Below are 19,212 nucleotides of genomic sequence, written 5' to 3'. Positions count from 1 at the left end.
GAGAGCTGATTCTCAGGGCACTGGAAAGTGGTTATCAGCAAGCTCTGCTTTGGCTACTGACATGCTGTCAGAAATGTGAGTTGTTACTGGGATTGCTGAGATGGGAAAAAAATTGAGTGGGGGAGCTTTTGAACTTATTGAAAGCTCCTCAGGCCCTCTTCTTTCATCATCCTGCTGAGCTGCTGAAGTAGGATGTTGATGGTGTGGCCAGACTTACAGGATCAAGCTAACTGAGGGGGACATTTAAGAACCTTCAAAAGGACTTATTCTGTATTTGGACTTAGAGATATTGGAGAGTCATAGCTAGGGAGGAAATCTCCATTGCACTAGTCAGGAAGGCTAAGGCTAACACACTCAAACAAGGCTGTATGGTGGTGATAACAGTAAACTGGTTTGTAGTTAAATGGCAATGAATAAAAATAGGGAAAAGGAGAATTTGCAGAAATTGTGAAATAGGCTTTTTTCCTACATCAAATGCTGCTTTTGCTGACTTTGCTCTCCGACTGCATTGAGACTATGTCTAGAAAAATATCTATTGTGGGAAAGGAAGCCTTACTCAGTAGATGAGAGTGAGGAGTGACCCTGTCCAGCCGTATTTTACGGAAGATTTTGCCCTTTCTGCTGAGCATCTCTAAACATGAGCTGCCACAGGAGAGAAGCAGAGCTCAAAACGAGTATCCTAAAACACTCTTTAGGAACCAGCTACTGTCTGCTTTTCCTTCTGAGTTCAGTCAAGTTGTGGTTGACGAAGAGAGAGTGAGAAGAGGTAGGAAGAACAGGTGTAAAGGAAAAGGGGTATCTGGGAAGAAGGTGTTTGTGTAGAGAAAAGAGAGAGGGAACTTCCTGAAGGGAGCAGGAGGAAGCTAGAGGCTCTTGAAATGTCTGAGAAAAAAAATAGGAATGAGATATAAGAAAAAAAAGAAGAAAATATCAGGTATATATAACTATATATAGAGATAGGTTCAATAAGAAATAGCACTAATAAAAAAATATTTCCTCCATATTCTAATTATCTCCTTTAAATAGAGAATATATTGCTGTACTGGTAAGAAAACCTCTGCAAGGTTTCTGTTTCTTTAAGTGATCTTATTCCCCTTAGGCTGTGCTTTTCTTAAAGCTTATCTTGTTCAATTTGAGTCAGTAACAATATCAGCTTAGAAACAAAGTTTGGGTAGCGTCCTCAGTGAGGAAATATAAACTACTAATAACTCTAAAAGAAAGGAAAGAAAAATGGTCCAACATATGGAATATGTGTGTGCATATGTATATTATACATACCTAAAATATTTTATATAAAAATATAAGAATTTCTTCGGAGTTCCTGACTTTTATGACAGTCATTACTTTTTGGAAACTTTACTCCTGGCTGCTGACAGGGACAAAACATGTGGTGGATAAGTTCAAATTTCAAAGGTATCTCTTATACCTCTGACCATGGGCACAGCCTCCTTGTGTTGTGATCTCTTTGTGTGTATTGCATATGATTTGTAAGGCTGTACCTAGTCTATCAAAATGGCAAAATTTATGAAATACAGGTATTTGTGAAAATTGATTGTTTTGCTAATCTTAGTAAAACAAAAAGTTTGTGCTGCTATGCCTCTTTGGCTGTGGAGCAGTCTTCAGATGACCACGTCCATCATCAAGACCCCAAAGTCTGTCTGCAGGACACCTCAGTGGAAATGGTGGGCACAAAGTCACTGTATGTACTTGGACATGCAGGTTTCAATATAGCTTTTTGATGGGGGTAGAGGACAAGGCATGTTTTTGTACTTTGTACAATGTACTTCTCAGCCTGAATGACAAGGCTTCTTTTTTCTAGTCTAAGATTGGATAGTTATTCTTTTGAGCAATCCCCAAATGGTGGCTAACACAGATACATTTGCTTTTCTGTGTTGCAAGCCTGGGATTTTCAAAAGGGACAAGTAAGATTAGCCCCTTGACAGCCAGGTTGTACTTTGGAAGAGTTACTTTGGAAGACACTGACACTGTTAGGTACAAGGAAAGAGAACACTAGGTTATTCCTTCTATCTGAATAATTTTTATCACATAAAGTAATCAGTGTTTTTGCTTTGGGGCCCTCCCCCTCCACCTCATTCTCCTTCATAAATGTTTTGTTCTTTTCTCCAACTTTTCTACTGGTAGCAACTGGACTCAGCATTTCACTGTGTTAATACAGGAAATATTGAACTTTTTGGAAATCATTTGGCACTGGCTAATGTTTTATAATTTTAAGGTTAAAAACTCAAGGTAAAATTGTTTATCAGCCAAGTCTGATTGTTCTAAGAATGAAAGAGAATTTGTCTGAATGCAAACAAAACAGGGATACTTTTAATTTCCCTTCATCTAAGTCTGTAGTATATGGGTTTAAGATGATGCTTTATAATCCCATATGAATTGTGTGTGCTGCAAAAGGAATCCATAGCTATGGTGACTCATAGGGATTTTCTTAATGCATTCTGATATGTGGTATTCAAGTCTTTAGCATGGGACAGAGAGGTTACTGGAAAGCTGGGCTTTCAGAGACATAGCTGAAGTGTAGGCATTGTACTGTAGAACATGTGAAAGTACCCACTAAAGCAGTGCATATATCTGTCTGGCCAGCTGAGCCCTATTTATGTATCTTCTTGTTGTCCACAATGGTGGAGAGAACTGTCAAGAATACAAAATTTATTTTTCCTCCTCATGTTATTTTTTTGATTGCTTGTATCTCATGATGTTAAGGTGGCAGCACAGGTAACAAAAGGGTAGCACTGGTGCTCAGGCAGTGATGTAAGCTGGAGTGGCCTTGCAGCAGTAAAAAGTGAATGCAAAGACCAGAGTTGTTCCTTTAGCAGATCATCCCATCTTGCATCCTGCCGAGAGCCCTCTCCCCTTCACAGAATCATTAAGGTTGGAAAAGACCTCTGAGGTCAGTCAGTCCAACCTTTGATCATCACCCTGTCAACCAGAGCACAGCACTAAGTGCCATATTGTTGTGTCTTCAACACCCCAGGGATGGTGACTCCACCACGTCCCTGGGCAGTCTGTTCCAATGCTTTTCCCTTTCTTCCTGTGTCTCATGCTTCCTTCCATAGTGAGGGTCTCTGTAATCAGAAAAAATTCCATAGACGAGTGCATGTCCCCGTGGGCAAGTCTCTGAAAGTGCTTGCTGTGCTCTCTATAGTACAAATTATCAAGTGAATGTAAAGGAAACCTGATTTTGGCTGAGGGATACTCTGATCTACTAGGTAAATTTGTTACTGCTGAATAATAATAAAAAGTTGGCTTTCCTAGTTCAGAATAAAAGGAATGCACATTTCTGTATATTTTTTCTTAAATCCATCAAAAGAGATTAGAGTTCCAGACACTGACATGACAAGCTCTAATGAGGAAAGTAGAGCTAGAAAAACTGAAATATCAGAGTTCACACTGTGCTATGCAGAGTCTGACACAAGTCTAATGTATTGATACACATAATTAAGTGTGGGCTTCCCCAACAAGTAGAAAGGGAATTTTAATAGTTTAAGAAGTCCCTAAAGCTATCTGACCATCCTTGGCTTTCTGTTTGATCTGATGATTGGAGAACAGAGGGTTCTATAAAGGAAGAGCTACCAGCAATTCCCAAGCTCAAGATCCCCTCCATCCCCCCTCCTTGTGATTTGATCTTAGTATGAATATTTCTCATTTGATCTGCTGCTTCTTCAGTTTATCATTCAGTGCCTGGACCTCAGCTGGGTTTAAAATATTTAGAAAGAGCCTGCCTAAAGATGGTGGATAATTGAATGTGCAAATGCTTAGCTCGGTAGGTTTTCAGAGAGGAAAATCCCAGGGTTTAAAATGATGTGGAAATGCTGATATAGAACTCCCATACTGAGAAAATGCCATTGTTTAACATTTATCAATAGACTCCCTTGCACAGAATATTGATGACAATTCAAGCTGTCCCCTTAGATGGATTCTCATCCTTCTGGAGTTACACAGTGTTGCATAGTGTGACAATATGTACTTCAGTTGTAAAGATGTTCCTAATGCATAAATATTCTTTTAATGCTTTGCCCTAAAGTGCACCCCAGACTTCCTGTAGTGGTGAATATGTTTTGTAGATGCTGCATCTGTTGTGGGATTTGAGACTGGGGTATTGTATCATCATTATTTTCTATAGTATCCCTTGTGTATAATTAAATGTAATGACTTTTAATGAGTCCCTGACCTACTTCAACCCACTGGAACAAACCTAATCAAATTCAAACACTTTTTATTAGGTACTCTTTATTATATACATTCTTCCTTTGTCACGTTCTGATCTACCAGGGCAGAATGGGCAGGTCATACACTCAAATACTCTTGCTGTAGCATGTCTTGTTAGACTTTGTGAAAGATACTTTCTGGCAGGTGGTAATGCAATGGAGGTTTAATAGTTTTTCAGCCCATTATCTGGCACTATACAATTACATATATTAGCCATAAAAATTATTTTTACTAGGGTAATTCAGTTTATTCAGACTGCTATAGTTGCTAGCCATTTGACCACCAGCAATATCCTCAGAAATAAGTATGATAGATAATTACTCTGTTTGTAGTGGAGAGGAAAAAAAAGAGAAAATCAGTAGTGAAAGAAAATTTGCATGTTTGATTGTACCCCCATATTTCCACTGGGCTAGCAATTGCATCTGTCTCTGCAATTTTTCACATACCAGACCAGCTTATGAGGTTTGTGGAAATAATTTTGTTGGCAACAAATGGAGCTGCATTGATCCTCATTTATGTGCTTTCATGAAAATATCAGTGCTGATCACTGAAGTTATATTCTGTTCAGGGCTATGTCTTCAGGAGGTAACTGGCAGCAGAAGTAAACCCGGTGAAAGACAGATAGAAAGAAAAAAGTACAATAATCTACCTGCTCCAGCTCAGAAGCATTTAGGTAGGTATGATAGATCCCTTTTCTTTCTGTATTTGGGGCAAAAAATGGCTATGTTGCATTTTATCACAAAACCCCATATCTTTGCACAAAACCTGTACAAATATATGTGGAACTTGCAAAACATTTCAAGTGACCAATCCATTACCTCCTCATCATTAGGTGTATGAATTTCAAGTACCCTTGACAGGAACTGCTATGATATTTACTGCAAATAGAATGACTTGGAATAATTCAAATGGGTTTAAAAACATCCTGCCTACCAAGTGAAATCAGCTCATGACAGCTCTCTGATTATACTTTCCTTCTTTCTGTTTCCAAAGCTTTTCAAATTCTGCTAAACCTTTTTGAACTAAATGCATTTAAAATCCTATTCATATGGGTGAAAAACATATTTGTGTTTTCTTGCTTTTGCTCAAGTTAATATCAACATAATTTTTTGGGGGCGAAGGTAGAAATCAGTGGTAATTCCTGAACAACTTGCATTGCTTGACACATGATAAATATTGTCATTGAGGGCCCTTAACATCCAGGGAGAATGTATTCATCTAAATAAATATAGATTAGAATTGCCTGAGTTTATAAATATAAATGAATACATGAATTTATGTACTGGGAAAATATAGATCCCAGTAGATCTATATTTGATTTGTAGATCACTCCTCCTCACAGTAAAATCCATTGAATGAGGCTGATTCAAAAAGCTTCATATGTTGAAACTTTTCCATAACATCAGTTCTAGCGCAGTTGATTTGTAGCTGGTGGAGTTGTCAAGGTGTCACCCTGCTCAGCTGCTCTGAGCATTGAATGGGCCATCTCACGTCTCCAAAGGCATTACTGAGTCTTAATGTGTTAGGTCTTCACAGGGTGATTAATATCAGTTTATTATCAAATGAATGAAATGAGGTATCTAGTGATGGCATGGGTGACCTCTCTGGTGTTTGTCATAGAGGGAAGGATGAAGATATCATAGGAGGAAGTTGAACATGAGGTGTCTTAATAATCATATCTAGCCAAAGAGAGCAGGATTGTGAGACTCAATGGAAGACAGGTAGCTGTTTACACTATTGCTCTACATAGTGTGTAGAATAGTTGAATTAAGCTCCCAAGCTCCCTTTATATTAGAGAAGTGTTCCAGGGTGCATTTCGCCTTCTCCTATAGTTAGTTATAATAAAAGACATTTTCAGTATTGTTTGGTATACAGTAGGATGTTATTAAGCTTTATAAAACTCTTTTGAATGTTGAATGTCTTTCCTGAATGACTTTGGCATTACTGAATTGAAGGCTGATGTTTTTCAGAAGCAAAAGCAAACTAAGATGGTGCTCTGGCTGATGGCAATTCAAAAATATCACTAATCGCCTAAGCATGGTGACCTTGGCTCTCCTCCTGCAACTGTTCATTATCTAGGCCCTGAGGATTCATTTTGCTGCTGTGAATTTTTTGGACTCACAAAGAACTTTCTTGCTGTACAGAAGAGGGAATAAAAATCTTGACGAGACAGGGCCATTAATGATTAATGATAGACATTTAAAATTCAAAAAATCATCAAGTTGAAAACATGTTTCCACAAATTTTATTCCGAGTACTTTAACTCCTTTGCTAGCTGTATTAGTTGGTGGTAAAATGCCAGCTGATACTGAGTAGTCATTAACTTAGAGTTTATTGACTTGACTTTTTTTTTGTTGCAATTATTACTATTTTTAATGTGCTATTGCTAATATTCCTTTAAAAATGGCTCAGTGTTGAGAGAATGGAAAAGAGAAATAAAATGCTAGTTGATATGTTAAAATTAGTATGATAGGGCTGAGTGGGTAGTGAAACTGAAGATGTGAGTGATTTAAGCCCATTACTCTTGGTGACTGTACAACATAGTTACTACTGTGAGTGTAACTCATAATGTCTAATTTTTAAAATTGATAGTGATTCCTTTCTCAAGTCTTTTGCCTTATGAGCTTTGCTCATTTCACTTTCTGCTATTTTGTTCCCAAATCATGCTTTCAGCTGGAAGACTGTGTAAAGGAAGATGGCATATGAAATGGCCAGCTGATGCTTTACATTGTCAAATGTAGCATGCAAATGGATTTGAAAGCTCACTAAAAGGGTTGTAGTGAACTATTGCTGTAAACTTGGAGAGCATGTAATTCAAGAGAAAGCATGCTAAATCTGCCTGCTTTGGTGAAGACACTCTTCTGGAAGGGCACAACTAGGTCATGTTGTTTCCTCTGTCATTCTCAGTGCAGCTCTTTTGTGTTTTAGGGTTTGGACCCCAGCACAGACAGATCCATAGGAATGTTCCTCTATGAATAGTCCTGGATTCAGGAGTATAGTAGGTGGTTTTTGGTTTCAGTGTGTAAGGAGCTGCAAGTGATTTACCACTTGGCTGTAATAAATGGAAAGTTACATTAGCTGCCTTTGACACTCTGAAGTTGTCCACACTTTCTCCATGAGGGAGTATAAGTCTGTTTTGTAGTAATGTTTGGTGCTGGTCTTGTACTGATGTCATTCTTCCTTTAAGAGCTGTCACAGTCATGTTTGTGGATGGTCAGTTCTGAAAGCACCTGCTCCATCTGCTCTAATCCTCTGGGAAGGGGCGGTCTTTAGAGAAATCAGCTAGGAGATATATACAGATAGATTGATGAAAAACAGACTCTTCTGGACTGCTGATTTTAGCTTGAATGGATCTTCAAGGATTAGCTGTTCTGCTTAGTTATCAGTAATTTTGTGTGTGTGTTTGGGTTTAGTTTTTGTTTTTCTCCAAACTGTTTTATTTTTTAAGCATGCTGAATAGTTCTGTGATGCCAGTGACTGAACAAGAGAATGAAATGAAGCCACCACAAACTTAGATTAAAGAACTGAGAGATCACGAGTAATTTTAGCAGTAGTTCAGTAAGTATCAGGGTTAAGACGAGTACTAAACTAAAACTGGATATTGTTTTAAAATACCACACTAGGATTTCTTTTGTTTTCAACATTTAATAGATAGCTTAAGGTTTAAAAATAATAAAAATAGGGCTTCTATGAATTAATCTATATAATAATTTCAAAGATTTCCATTCTGTCACCCACTAGAAGCTGACCTTATCAGCATATTATAGGTTCATGGGAGACAGTGGCCAAACCATAGGGCAGGAAAGAATAGAAAAATCATATCAATGAACAGTCAAACATGAATGCTTTCAGCAACTGTCAGTGAACGTGACAGATGTTGTGCAAAAACCAATTCAAATGTGGTTATATAATCAATTTTTTTCCCCAAAAGAGAAGGAAATATACCATTAACACTAATATATGCCACTTAAATACAATGTAAATGTTACAGGTATTGTATTTAATTTTGAAAAATTAGATTGAGAAATCTCCTTCTTTACAGGTTTTTTTCAAAATGCAAATTTATGTCTCAAGAGACCAGTGGAACTTAAAGTAGGAATACAGTCTGTATTTAGGGAGTTTTAAAAACACACATTACTGATTTCATAGAGCATAACAGTTCCCTTGCTTAGGCAGCACTATGCTCCATCTTGTAAAATGTACTTGAGGAAATGTAAAATGCTTTATTAAACATACAGTCCATAAGTAGAGTTGTTACATTTTAATGTATATATTTTTCATTCATGGATTATTGAACCACTAAATCCAAAGAATTTGACCTCATGCCAGAAAATTTCTTTGAGTCTCATGTTGAGTCTTTTTACTTCCTATGTAATTGGAACATAAACCAAATTCTCCAATTTTAAAGCTATTTTCCAGAGCTCCCCCATATAAAATTGTGCATTTAAAACCAGGCAAGGAAGGAAGTTACTATTTACTTTTGCATAAACTGCTTTCAAAAAAAGACGTCCATGAAGCATTTCTGGGCGGGAGCTCTGCAATTCTGAGGAGAAAATTCTTGATGGTGGTGTTTATAACCATAAGGAGCATATGCAAAAAGAAATTAGGAAAATAATTATATAGTACATTGCAAGAACTGATTTTTTTCTCCAAACTTAAGGTTGGTTTGCTATTTAGAGACTGTCTTTCTCCCTACTTTCACATGGCATATTGTTCTTTCCTGCTAGTGAAAGTCTGGCAGATGTTATAAAACAGTGGTGATTTAAGCTTACTAGTGCACCCAGTGATTTCAGTCTTGTGATTGTGCTGTATTTGCCTTCTGTTTTCTTCCACTGTTATTAGAAATAACTCTAGGGAAGAAGTTGAACTGCAAAGAGATTAAAAGTAGGAAAGGAACATCTCTTTGCATTTTCCAGGCTCCAAAAAAGTGATATTTGTTGTACATAAACTATCTCTATTGACCTGAAACATCTCATTGCTGCAGTTGAACCAACAATTCTCCTTCAAACACACATCTAGGGTTTTTTGTTCATCTCATGCCTGAAGAAGAATGAACTGAGAGAGTTAATGGCTATAAGTCTCTGGTCTAGGCTTAAAGATTTTTCACTGCCAAAGTATCAGTCTAAAATATTTCTTACTGATGTTGATTGTGTAGATATTATTGATGAAATAACTTTCAGCAAAGGAACAATGACATAATATTTGAGAAATGGAATATCAAGGAGTAAAATTAGTAAAATCACAAAGGTAGTCTTTATTGTTTTTACAGCTATATAAAAAAAGGACTGTTTAGAGAGTAATAGAACAAGCTTAGAAAGGCAATGATATGTGTTTGAAATATGCATAATTGTTTTATTACAGGCCAAAAATATTTTGTCTGTAAAGAGGCAAAGATGTTTCAAACACTTTCTGAAAGAAAGGGAATTTATACAAGGCAAGTTTTGTAAGAACAATTTATCCTTTAGTTTTACTTGTTATATTTTTTCTTTGTTAGTAATATTGATTTCCATGAAATATAAGCTCTAACTTTTTCTGTGATCCTCCCTCTCTTTTTCTTTTCTGTTCTCTTCAGTTGTTATTATAAAAACATTTCAGATTTTTATTCTGAGGCATTTCCATGTGTAGAAAATTTGTTAAAGAAGACTACAGCCAAGATACATAAGAGTTTATTTTTTTAGTTTCTGGCTGAGAAATGATTGTGCCAAGCCTTAGAAAATTAACTGTTTATTCAGGCTGTGCAAATATATCTGCACTATCTATGCAAATTTGGTTAAGGACCAGCCTCTGAATTCCTTACATTTGCCCCAAATCCATTTTTCAGTTTGTACTGATGAGGAAGCACTGAACAGGACATAATAGTTGCACTGAAACCTTCTACTCTGACATCTAATGTGACAGAGAGTATTTACCAGAACACCTGTTGCCTGGCACTGCTCAATTTGTCTCTCAACAGAATCAATTTAGGAACACCATTCAGATTGCTTTCTTGAAGACTGTTATATGTTTTGTGACATGAATTAGGTACCTCTTATTAATATAGGTCACAATGCAATGCAATATTTGAAGTATCTTTTATTTCAAGCTAATGACTGTTTAATCAGTTTTATCATTTAAAACAAGAAAATAATTCTCCCTTTAAGTTAGCATAAATGTTACATTTTCTTGCACCAAAAATATTCTTTAAAATAAATGAGTATTGCTTACAATATCTCTTCTGGACATTGCTGAACCATCTCTATTAGACAAGAGTTAACAGAAAACCACCCTTAGTTTTATTCCTAAGAGAAAATTAATGTATTTTAAAATGTGTTCCAGTTATTTAGGTTTGTTTCTACTAAGAATGTTGAGATGTTTTCTACAAAATTTACCATCCTTGTAAGTTTTCTCCTTCTGTATATGGCTATCATATACAGGTAATTTTTTTAGGTGTGTATTTTTTTTTTATTCAGATAGCTTTTGCTATTTAATACATAGCCTTCATATTCTTATATCATGCACAATGAAGTATTAAAACTGGAAAATGAAAAACCTGTGGCAGAGAAAGCTTGAAAAATAGCTATAAAATGCGAACACACATTTTCATGTATATAAATAAAACAAAGAAATGGAAAAAATCCACATTTTACTTGTCAAATTTCAAGAATCACAGTCATCATAACTGACATTTTCATTTTCTGTAGTAATAGTACAAATTCTTCTTTTTTCTTTTCCCCCTATTTTTTTTACTTCAATTTTTTCTATTAGGGCCAGAATAAAAAAAGAAGTTGTGTTTACATGTCGAAAGCCATGACATCTGGAGCACAGCTGAATGCATTATTTCTTGGTGATAGTGTTACACTATAAAGCTTGACTGACATTACACAAAATCCGAGACGCTTTCTGATCAGCTGATTTAATTAAAGCAAGATATTTGGTTCTGCACAATGCCTGTGTATAATCTATTACAAGCCTTTCAAAGGTACAAGTATGTGCTGTAACATGTTATTAGATTGGCTTGCATGACTTGTCATTCTGTTTGCAGATACCTCAAATCAGCTATGCATCTACAGCTCCTGAGCTGAGCGATAACACCAGGTATGACTTCTTCTCTCGAGTGGTCCCACCAGACTCCTACCAAGCACAGGCCATGGTTGACATCGTGACAGCCCTTGGGTGGAACTATGTCTCAACACTGGCTTCTGAAGGCAACTATGGAGAGAGTGGTGTGGAGGCATTCACGCAGATCTCCAGAGAAATTGGTGAGTGTGTGCTTATCGGGTTTGGTATTTATTGCTGCCGAGTTGCAGAGCGTCGCTGAGTTCTTATTAGGTGTATGCAGTGTGATCAGAGACCTGTGGGTGTGTTACCTGGACTCAAATGGATGATTTTGCTTCTTGCATTTCTGCCAAGGTGGCAATTCTGGCAGCAATTTAAGAAGAGAGGCAAAAAATAAATATCTCTTTATTCTTTTTGGAAAAAGGAAGTTCCCTGATGACTTAGGGGCAAAAAGTAACCAGATGCTGAACTACAGCCAGATTTGAGGAAATACAATTTTTGATTCAGTTTAGGAAAATTATGGTCCACTGAGAGCTTTTTCCATGTTCCAGCACAGATAAACCTAGAGGGTTTTATTTTGATGAATTTTAAAAACAACAAAACCCCTCCATTCTGAAGTAAAAGACGTAACCTTGCCATTTTTCCTTCATAATAAAATGTCCTGTACAAATACAGGCACTATGAGAAGCATATTGAAATACTTTAATTTTTTTTTTCACACTTTCTTTTCTGGCCTGAAAAATGTGGTTTTTTTTTCTCAGGAGCAGTAGGTTTTAGATACCAAGGAATAAGATGATGAGTAGCAGGTGGTTTGAAAGAGGGTGGAATTGGTCTTTCACCAAGTACAGGGTTAAATAACAAACAATTTTCCTGTCCTTCCTCAGAAAGCCTGGGTTAATCTACTAGATTTGCCTTACAGGCCATGTGCATATAAACTTCAGTTCTTTTGAATCAGCTTGGATGAGAAAATATAATATCTCCCACTTTCACTAACGGCATGTGAATATAGAGAGCATCTCTATCATACAGGAAGGCACATATGTGTTTGAGGCACTTATGCTTGAACCATAAAGGTAAGTGATTACTTGCAAGAACCTGGTTGTAGGATGAAACTAAAGCCATTCTTGACACTAGGGAACCAGTGTATGCAATATGCTTGCTCGTTTAACTGCTAAATGTTCTTTTTCTACCTTCTGATCATTGCTGTCAGCTAGGTGTCTTCATGGGAGAGCCAAAGCTCTCTACTGTACATTGCTTTGTTCTGGGGTTAGCAAAGGCATGGATATTTCTTTCACAGTTCATATCTAAAAGAAATGGTTCATCTACGTCAAATAGATTGGCTTCCCAAGACACTCACTGACTTCATTGGCTGAAAAAGAATTTTTTCTTGAAACCATCTGCAACACAGCTAATTCTGAGTTCTGAAAGTAAACAAATAAAATACAGGACTTTTTACTGTTTCCCCTTTCCAGGACTATGAGAGAACTTCAGATGGGTGCCAGCAAAAACTTTAATTACCTTATAATCACAATTGCTTGAGTTTGTGTCAGTTGGATCTCCATTGATTCTGGAATAAAAAAAGACCATTGTAATTTGATAAATAATTAACATGAACAAGATAAATTAAATAAATATTATTAACAGGATTGTGAATCCAAAGCTGTTAAAATCATCAATAGATGTCCTAAACATTATAAGATCTGTGTAACACCAAAAAGCATAATAAGTCATGATTAGTCATTTGATGTTATTTTTTCCCTTGTGATTTATGTTTTCTGTTAGAACACTTGATTTTTGGCAACCTCTGTGCCCCCAGCAACTTACCAACTATTGTGGGTATCAGGGACTCTAATGGTTCTGAAGAAGGAAAGCAGAGGGAGACAGGACAGCCAAGTAATTTTTATAACCTAGAAAAATACTCAGGTAAACAATCAGGTAAATCATATGTAACCACAGGGACATGACTGATAACCAGTGCAGAATTGTCAAGAAAAATAGTATCAAATCCATCTAATAATTTTCTTTGACAGGATAACAGCTTATAGCTGGAGAAAAAGCACTTGATGTGTCACATCTCTCAAATTTTGTAATGTTATTGCAATTGTCACATATAGTATTCTCCTGAGCCAATTTGGCAATTGTGATCTAGGTGTAAATAGGCTGGGTGCAGACCTATTTAGAAAAGTTTTCTCAGAGAGTGATTAGCAATGATTTCTGTTTAAATGAAAGAATGTGTTGTGTGTAATTTGGCAGTTGTTTAAGCTGGATCAGGTACAAGCCAATATTTTCATGTTTAACCCAGATGGATTTGGAATGAAGATTACTGTAAAATCTGGAGGTTACTCTGAGGTCAGAAAGACTAAGACTAGGACTAGGAGAGTATCTAGAAGAAATCCTTAGAGCCAAAATCTGAAAACACTATCTGGAAAAGGACAAATTTAAGACACCAACAAGGCATTTAGCTTCTGCAAGAAGGATCTGTACAATGAGGAATTCAGACAGACTGGTCAGAAAATACTATTTTAAAAAATGATGCAGGGATGCTAGTACATTCTAACCTATATTCCTCATTTTTTTAATGGAACATGCAGGTGGATATACCATCTGTAAAATAATTCGAATACTTCTCCAATTTGTCTGTCAATTGTGGAAAGTCATTTTGACTCAGTACAGGTTTTGTCCCTCACTTCAGAAAAGGTGAAACTCCTCAGGCAAGCAAGAACAAGGACAAATCTCAAAAATGTGGTCTGTGAGGAACAGGTGAGTAGGGGGGCTTAGTTCATCTGAAGAAGAGTTGACTAAGAAGAGGTGATAGAAAATGTTTTCAAATAGGCTTTTGCAGAAAGGTAGGGGACCACTTGTTCATCCAAATACAGTATAGTAAACAGAAGTAATGGAATGAATCTCTAGCATGATTCTGTCTTTGGAGAAAGCACCTTGTAATATTTAAGACATTAAGTATTATATCAGCTTACCTGGGGACATTTTGGAACCTCCATTGATAAGGATCCGTGAGAATCCATTAGGCAAACACCTGCCCAGTGATTATATAAGTGTACTTAGCTCTTGCTTGGGGCTGGGTGGAATGGATGATTTCTTAATGTCCCTTCCAGCCTGATCCTATTATCCACTATCTTCAGACTTTTCATCTGAGCCATAGGGCTGGAAATGCTTTTCAAATGGAAACTGAATAGCATCTAAGTATGAGATCTGAGACTATAGAGTCTATGTAGGTTTACAAAAACCATCACATAGTATAAGACCACACACAAGAACAAAAGTTGCCGGGTCTGTGTTAATAAATGGTGTGTTAAGAGAACCTAATTGGGACACTGTGTTTCCTGTGCAGCTGGCATACAAATGTACAGGACAGCTCAACTCCTTGCTGAGTACTTTATGTCCTGCTTAAGATAAGTAGCCAACAACTGGAAGCAAAATGAATGCGAAGATCAGCAAATGAAAAGCAAACAATTGAGAAAAGGGTGTGAAAAATATTGATATATTAGTTTCTGAAAAAAATTTTGTGTATAAGAAGACGTGTGAGGTAGCAGATTTGATAATATAAATAGGAAAGGTTGTTCCTTTGGTTTATTATTTGTATTGTTTTTTAAAGGAGAGTTGAAAAAGGGCTAGGGTTTTACCTAATTTTAATAAACAGATTAATTTAACATACTTATTTAAGATAATGTTGACCCTTTGTCTCTAATTTTCAGTTTGATTTGCCCTCTGTTCAACTTCTGTTTCTTGATCAGTAATAGAAGAAAAAGGAAGAAACAGGCTCCCAAATGAAATGTGGAATACTGAAAAGGTCAAAGTGGTGCCACCCTGACATGTCACCAAATATATTACATATCAAAATCTGCTCTCATTTTAATGACAAAGATCCTGTCTGGGACAAAGCAGAACTGGAAATTAAATATTTTACATGACAACGATTGGAAGGAGATTATTCCAGCTCATTCTTCCATGCATTGTTTGAAGACAATGATTAAATTTATAGAATTTTCTACTCCCATTAAAACGTTAATGATACCTCTCTAATCATTTTGACATCATGATCAAATCATTTTGGTACATTGACCAAAGGAATGAATTCCTACTAATTACTTAAGAGTTTAAACGTTAAACTGAAGCTTGACTCACTGATACAAACTAAAATGGGGAAAAAAAGGGAAGTGCATTTTACCAAGTCTTCATTAAACTGTTGTGCTAAATATTAGTCTTCTATTTACTTTCTGTTCATTATCATTGACCAAATAAATGTTGGAAAGTTTTGGATCCAACTTTCCTTTAATGGTTCATTTCACTGGTTATTAGAAACCAAATGAATATACCATTAGAGAGAAAATCATGGGATGCTTTTCCTTTGTTTTTTTAATTTTTCCCCCAAAATACAAAAGCACTTGAGTCAGACAAATCTCTTTGAGTTCAGAATGCTTGCTCTGTGTGATGTTTGTACTGGAAAACGTGACAAATCTACAAATAATATATGAAATGCTACATGACAGATTTTATTCACCACTATTGGTCAACTGCTGATAGGTACTGTCAGTGAAACACTTATGAAACTTTTAGAAGAGGAGGTAAAAATGATAAAGGTAGGTAGTGGAGCTGATCATTAAGAACATGTGAGAAACTTCAGCACTGCTTGCCCCTTTTTTTTAGTTTATTTTGTACATCTTGACAGAGGTGTAAAGAAGAGAGCAAAGAGCATTTAATCAAAGAATATTTTTTAATCTTTGACTGGTTAAAATAACAGCTTCGTAGCAACTTTGTTCCAGAAGAGAATGGTGCACTTAATATCAGGGTGTGACCTTGAATACTTGTTTTTAGGAACAAGGTTCCGTAGTTTTGCCTGCTCCTTTTATACTGGTACATTGCAGGTATCAGTATTTTTCCGAGGAGGGACTACAATTACTTTATGATCTTTCATAATATTGTATCATTACAGTGACAATGAAAGCTATATATTAATGAATGCTTACGCTGAAAGAATGCTACAGTAGCTTTGTTTGTTTCAGACTTCAACACTGGTAGCTATATTTTGTTTACATAGGAAATTGTCTGTGACATTTCTTCGACAGGGTTCTTAAATCATGTTTGTCTCTTGTCAGTTCTTTCAGGGTGTTTACAGTTGTACATTGTACCTCTGCTTTTATCCAAATTATTGGATTGCTTCTTCACAGAAGAATCACAGAATAGTTAGGGTTAGAAGTGATTGTGAGGATTATCTAGTCCAACCCCCTTCCAAGGCAGGGTCGCCTAGAGCAGGTTACAGAGGAATATGTCCAGGTGGATTTTGAATGACTCCAGAGAGGCACAATTACCTTTCACTATTTTTGGACTTCAGATTTTCAGTGGAGAAAGTGGAAGTGTATTGGGAAGTGGGGAGGGAGTTTTGAGCAGGAAAAAAAACTTAAGGGCCGTGGCATTTCCTTTCCACTTAAAACTTTGATAATTTAGAAATAAGATGGGTTGCTGTTAAAATTAGCTCATATTTCCTGCAGTAATCTCTGCATACATTTGATATAAAGCTAAAGATTTTTGTATTTTGTTAAGTAAGATGAGTGGACTTCTTCCACACCCCCAAGATAGTGTTTAATGGAAGATTAAAAAATCTTGCAACATGAAGATGAAAGAAATACAATACATGAAATGTAACCTTTTCCCCAGAGATATTTCTGCTTTAAAGTCTGTTTTCAGGCATAACAAATTAATTTTCACCACTAATAATATTCTAACATACCCTCGCTAAGGGTAAACAGTTTAATTCAATTTAAGTTTTATTTTCATATTTATGCAGATAAAACTCTATTGATAGTGCTGTATTTCAAGCTGCAAGCTGTAATTAATAATAACACTGTATAATTGGCTACAGGGCTTCAAAGTAATGTTGAAAATTTTCAAAATAAGATGGTAGGTGTATTAATATTGCAAAAGCTTGAAAATTACTCCAGCAGTTTTCAATATTTGTATCAATTAGTACCTGATAAAGAACAGTATAATTTCTAGAGATTTAAAATGAAGGACTATTTTAATTTCTCTCAGTGGTGCTAATCAATGTGATATTCTTTAGCTATAATTGCTTATTTTCTCTATAGTTTTAGGGAGATAGAGCAGTAAGCTTTCTGTGTATGCTCTCTGACCATCCAGTAATTGTAGGCAGAGAGACATTAATACTCTTGAGGTGTTTCTTCTTCAGTCAATTAGTTAAGGCACATATTTTAAATGTCCTATAGGAAGCTCAATATCTGTAGTACTTTAAGTCCTACAGAAGTCTCTGTAGTAGGACTTTTTTCTTCCTTTTGCTTCATGTGAACACCAGATGTTTGTGTTGGTTGTGAACACAAATTCAGAGAGTAATAAAGATGTCCAGAAGTTTATTCCCTCAGTGCTTTTAGCGCTATGACTTGTTTGTAGCCATTTCAAAATTCTTAACTTAGTAATGATATCTAATTAAATTTTCTAAAATGTATAAATACAAAAAATTATAAAAGTGATTATGCTAATTTTAAGTAAACAGATTAACTAGATTAAAAAGTAAATTAAAAATTAGATTAAAAATTAGGTTCAACAAAAATATTTTTGAAATATTGTTGAAATATAGTGTGTGATGGCCTGTGCAGGGATTGAACCTTCACAACCTTGGTGTTATTAGCAACATGCTCTCACCAGCTGAGCCAGTCTCAGGATCTTCTGTGGTCTAGAATCAGTCTCATTCATGTTAAGAGGGAACCCCTGATAAAGAAAAATTGTTGAGGCTCTTGAGTTTTCTGAGAGAATTTCTTTTGTCTCTCTGTATGTCTTTTTGTCTTGAAATGGTTTCTATTAGTTTTAAATATTTAGCATTTTGTTAGAAGGCTTTGCTTTCTACCTGGAGAACTGTAAGTTTTAAAAATTGTGTGGGCAATGCCTCATGATTGATATTAGCAATATACTCTTAGTATCAGCTCTTTTGTGATCTGTGGCTGCAGCTAAAACAATGAAGCACTGGAACTGTCAGACTGAACCAGACACTGCAAGTCAATATCTTGTCTCCAGCGGTGGCCTCAATATATGGAACAGAAAGACACAAAAATCTTACTTAGTCACTGGTAGAAATACTTATCCAAGGAGTGTTTTGTAACCCCAGGTATTTAGTGGTTGATACTTAGATTTCCTGAAGCATGAAAATTTATATCCATTTCTTTCTGTTACCATTTTACCATTTTATCCTCACTTGTTAATTATTCTCCTGTTTGGATGCTAGAAATGGTACACAGGAGACTCCAGTTAACCTCCTTCATAGCGTGCCTTCTTACTTAACTCTGGGTTATAAGATATAAAGTAATTTCAGTTTAATGATTTCTGTTGTCACTTCCTGGATCCTTTATTTCATTTAAATCTCTGATAAGCTGTGTAGCCATGACTGAACTCTCCAAGTAAAGCTTTACTGTTGATTTATGTAGTGTCATTGTAATCTCATTTTTATTCTCAGCCCCAATCTTTATGCATCCTGACAAATTGTAAGCTTTTTCTGTTGGCTGCTGGGTATCAAGCAAATTATTTCCAAAAGCAATCTGTTCTGACACTCAAAGTTTATTAACAAATGGCAACAGCTGATTTAGAACCCAGTGATGTGTGTGGACAGTTCCAGGTATTTCTGCCAGCCTGCTCTCTACTGTTTGTCAATAGTCAATATTTTTCTATGACATACTTGTTTATCTATCTTTGTGAATACTTTGTCTCTTCTCTCTGCTCTTGTTTAGTTCAAATAATCTTATATTATTTTCAAAATTTCCAATCTTTCAATTCAATACACTCCCTCTCTTTTTGAAGATATTTGTGTTAAACAAATCAAACTCTAGTAGGCACTTCTAGAGCATGTATTGATTAACCTTTTCCAGTGCTGAGTTTTGACTGTATCTTTCTATTCCTTCTACTCATTGATTTTGGTCCCTCTCCCCACTC

At 36.0% G+C, this 19,212-nt stretch overlaps 1 protein-coding gene across 2 annotated transcripts in view; it reads left to right on the top strand.

Moving 5' to 3' along the window:
* The window catches only part of GRM8 (glutamate metabotropic receptor 8), a 304,196-nt gene that overhangs the window by 44,785 nt on the left and 240,199 nt on the right, over positions 1 to 19,212 (top strand). For both annotated transcript variants that reach the window (XM_053942640.1, XM_053942642.1), the window contains exon 2: positions 11,249 to 11,465. In XM_053942640.1, the coding sequence (XP_053798615.1) occupies positions 11,249 to 11,465 (217 nt within the window). The remainder of the gene's footprint in view (positions 1 to 11,248; positions 11,466 to 19,212) is intronic.

This window comes from Vidua chalybeata, chromosome 5 (genome assembly GCF_026979565.1).
Source record: "Vidua chalybeata isolate OUT-0048 chromosome 5, bVidCha1 merged haplotype, whole genome shotgun sequence".
NCBI lineage: Eukaryota > Metazoa > Chordata > Aves > Passeriformes > Viduidae > Vidua > Vidua chalybeata.
This window is presented reverse-complemented; position numbering and strand designations above follow the sequence as displayed.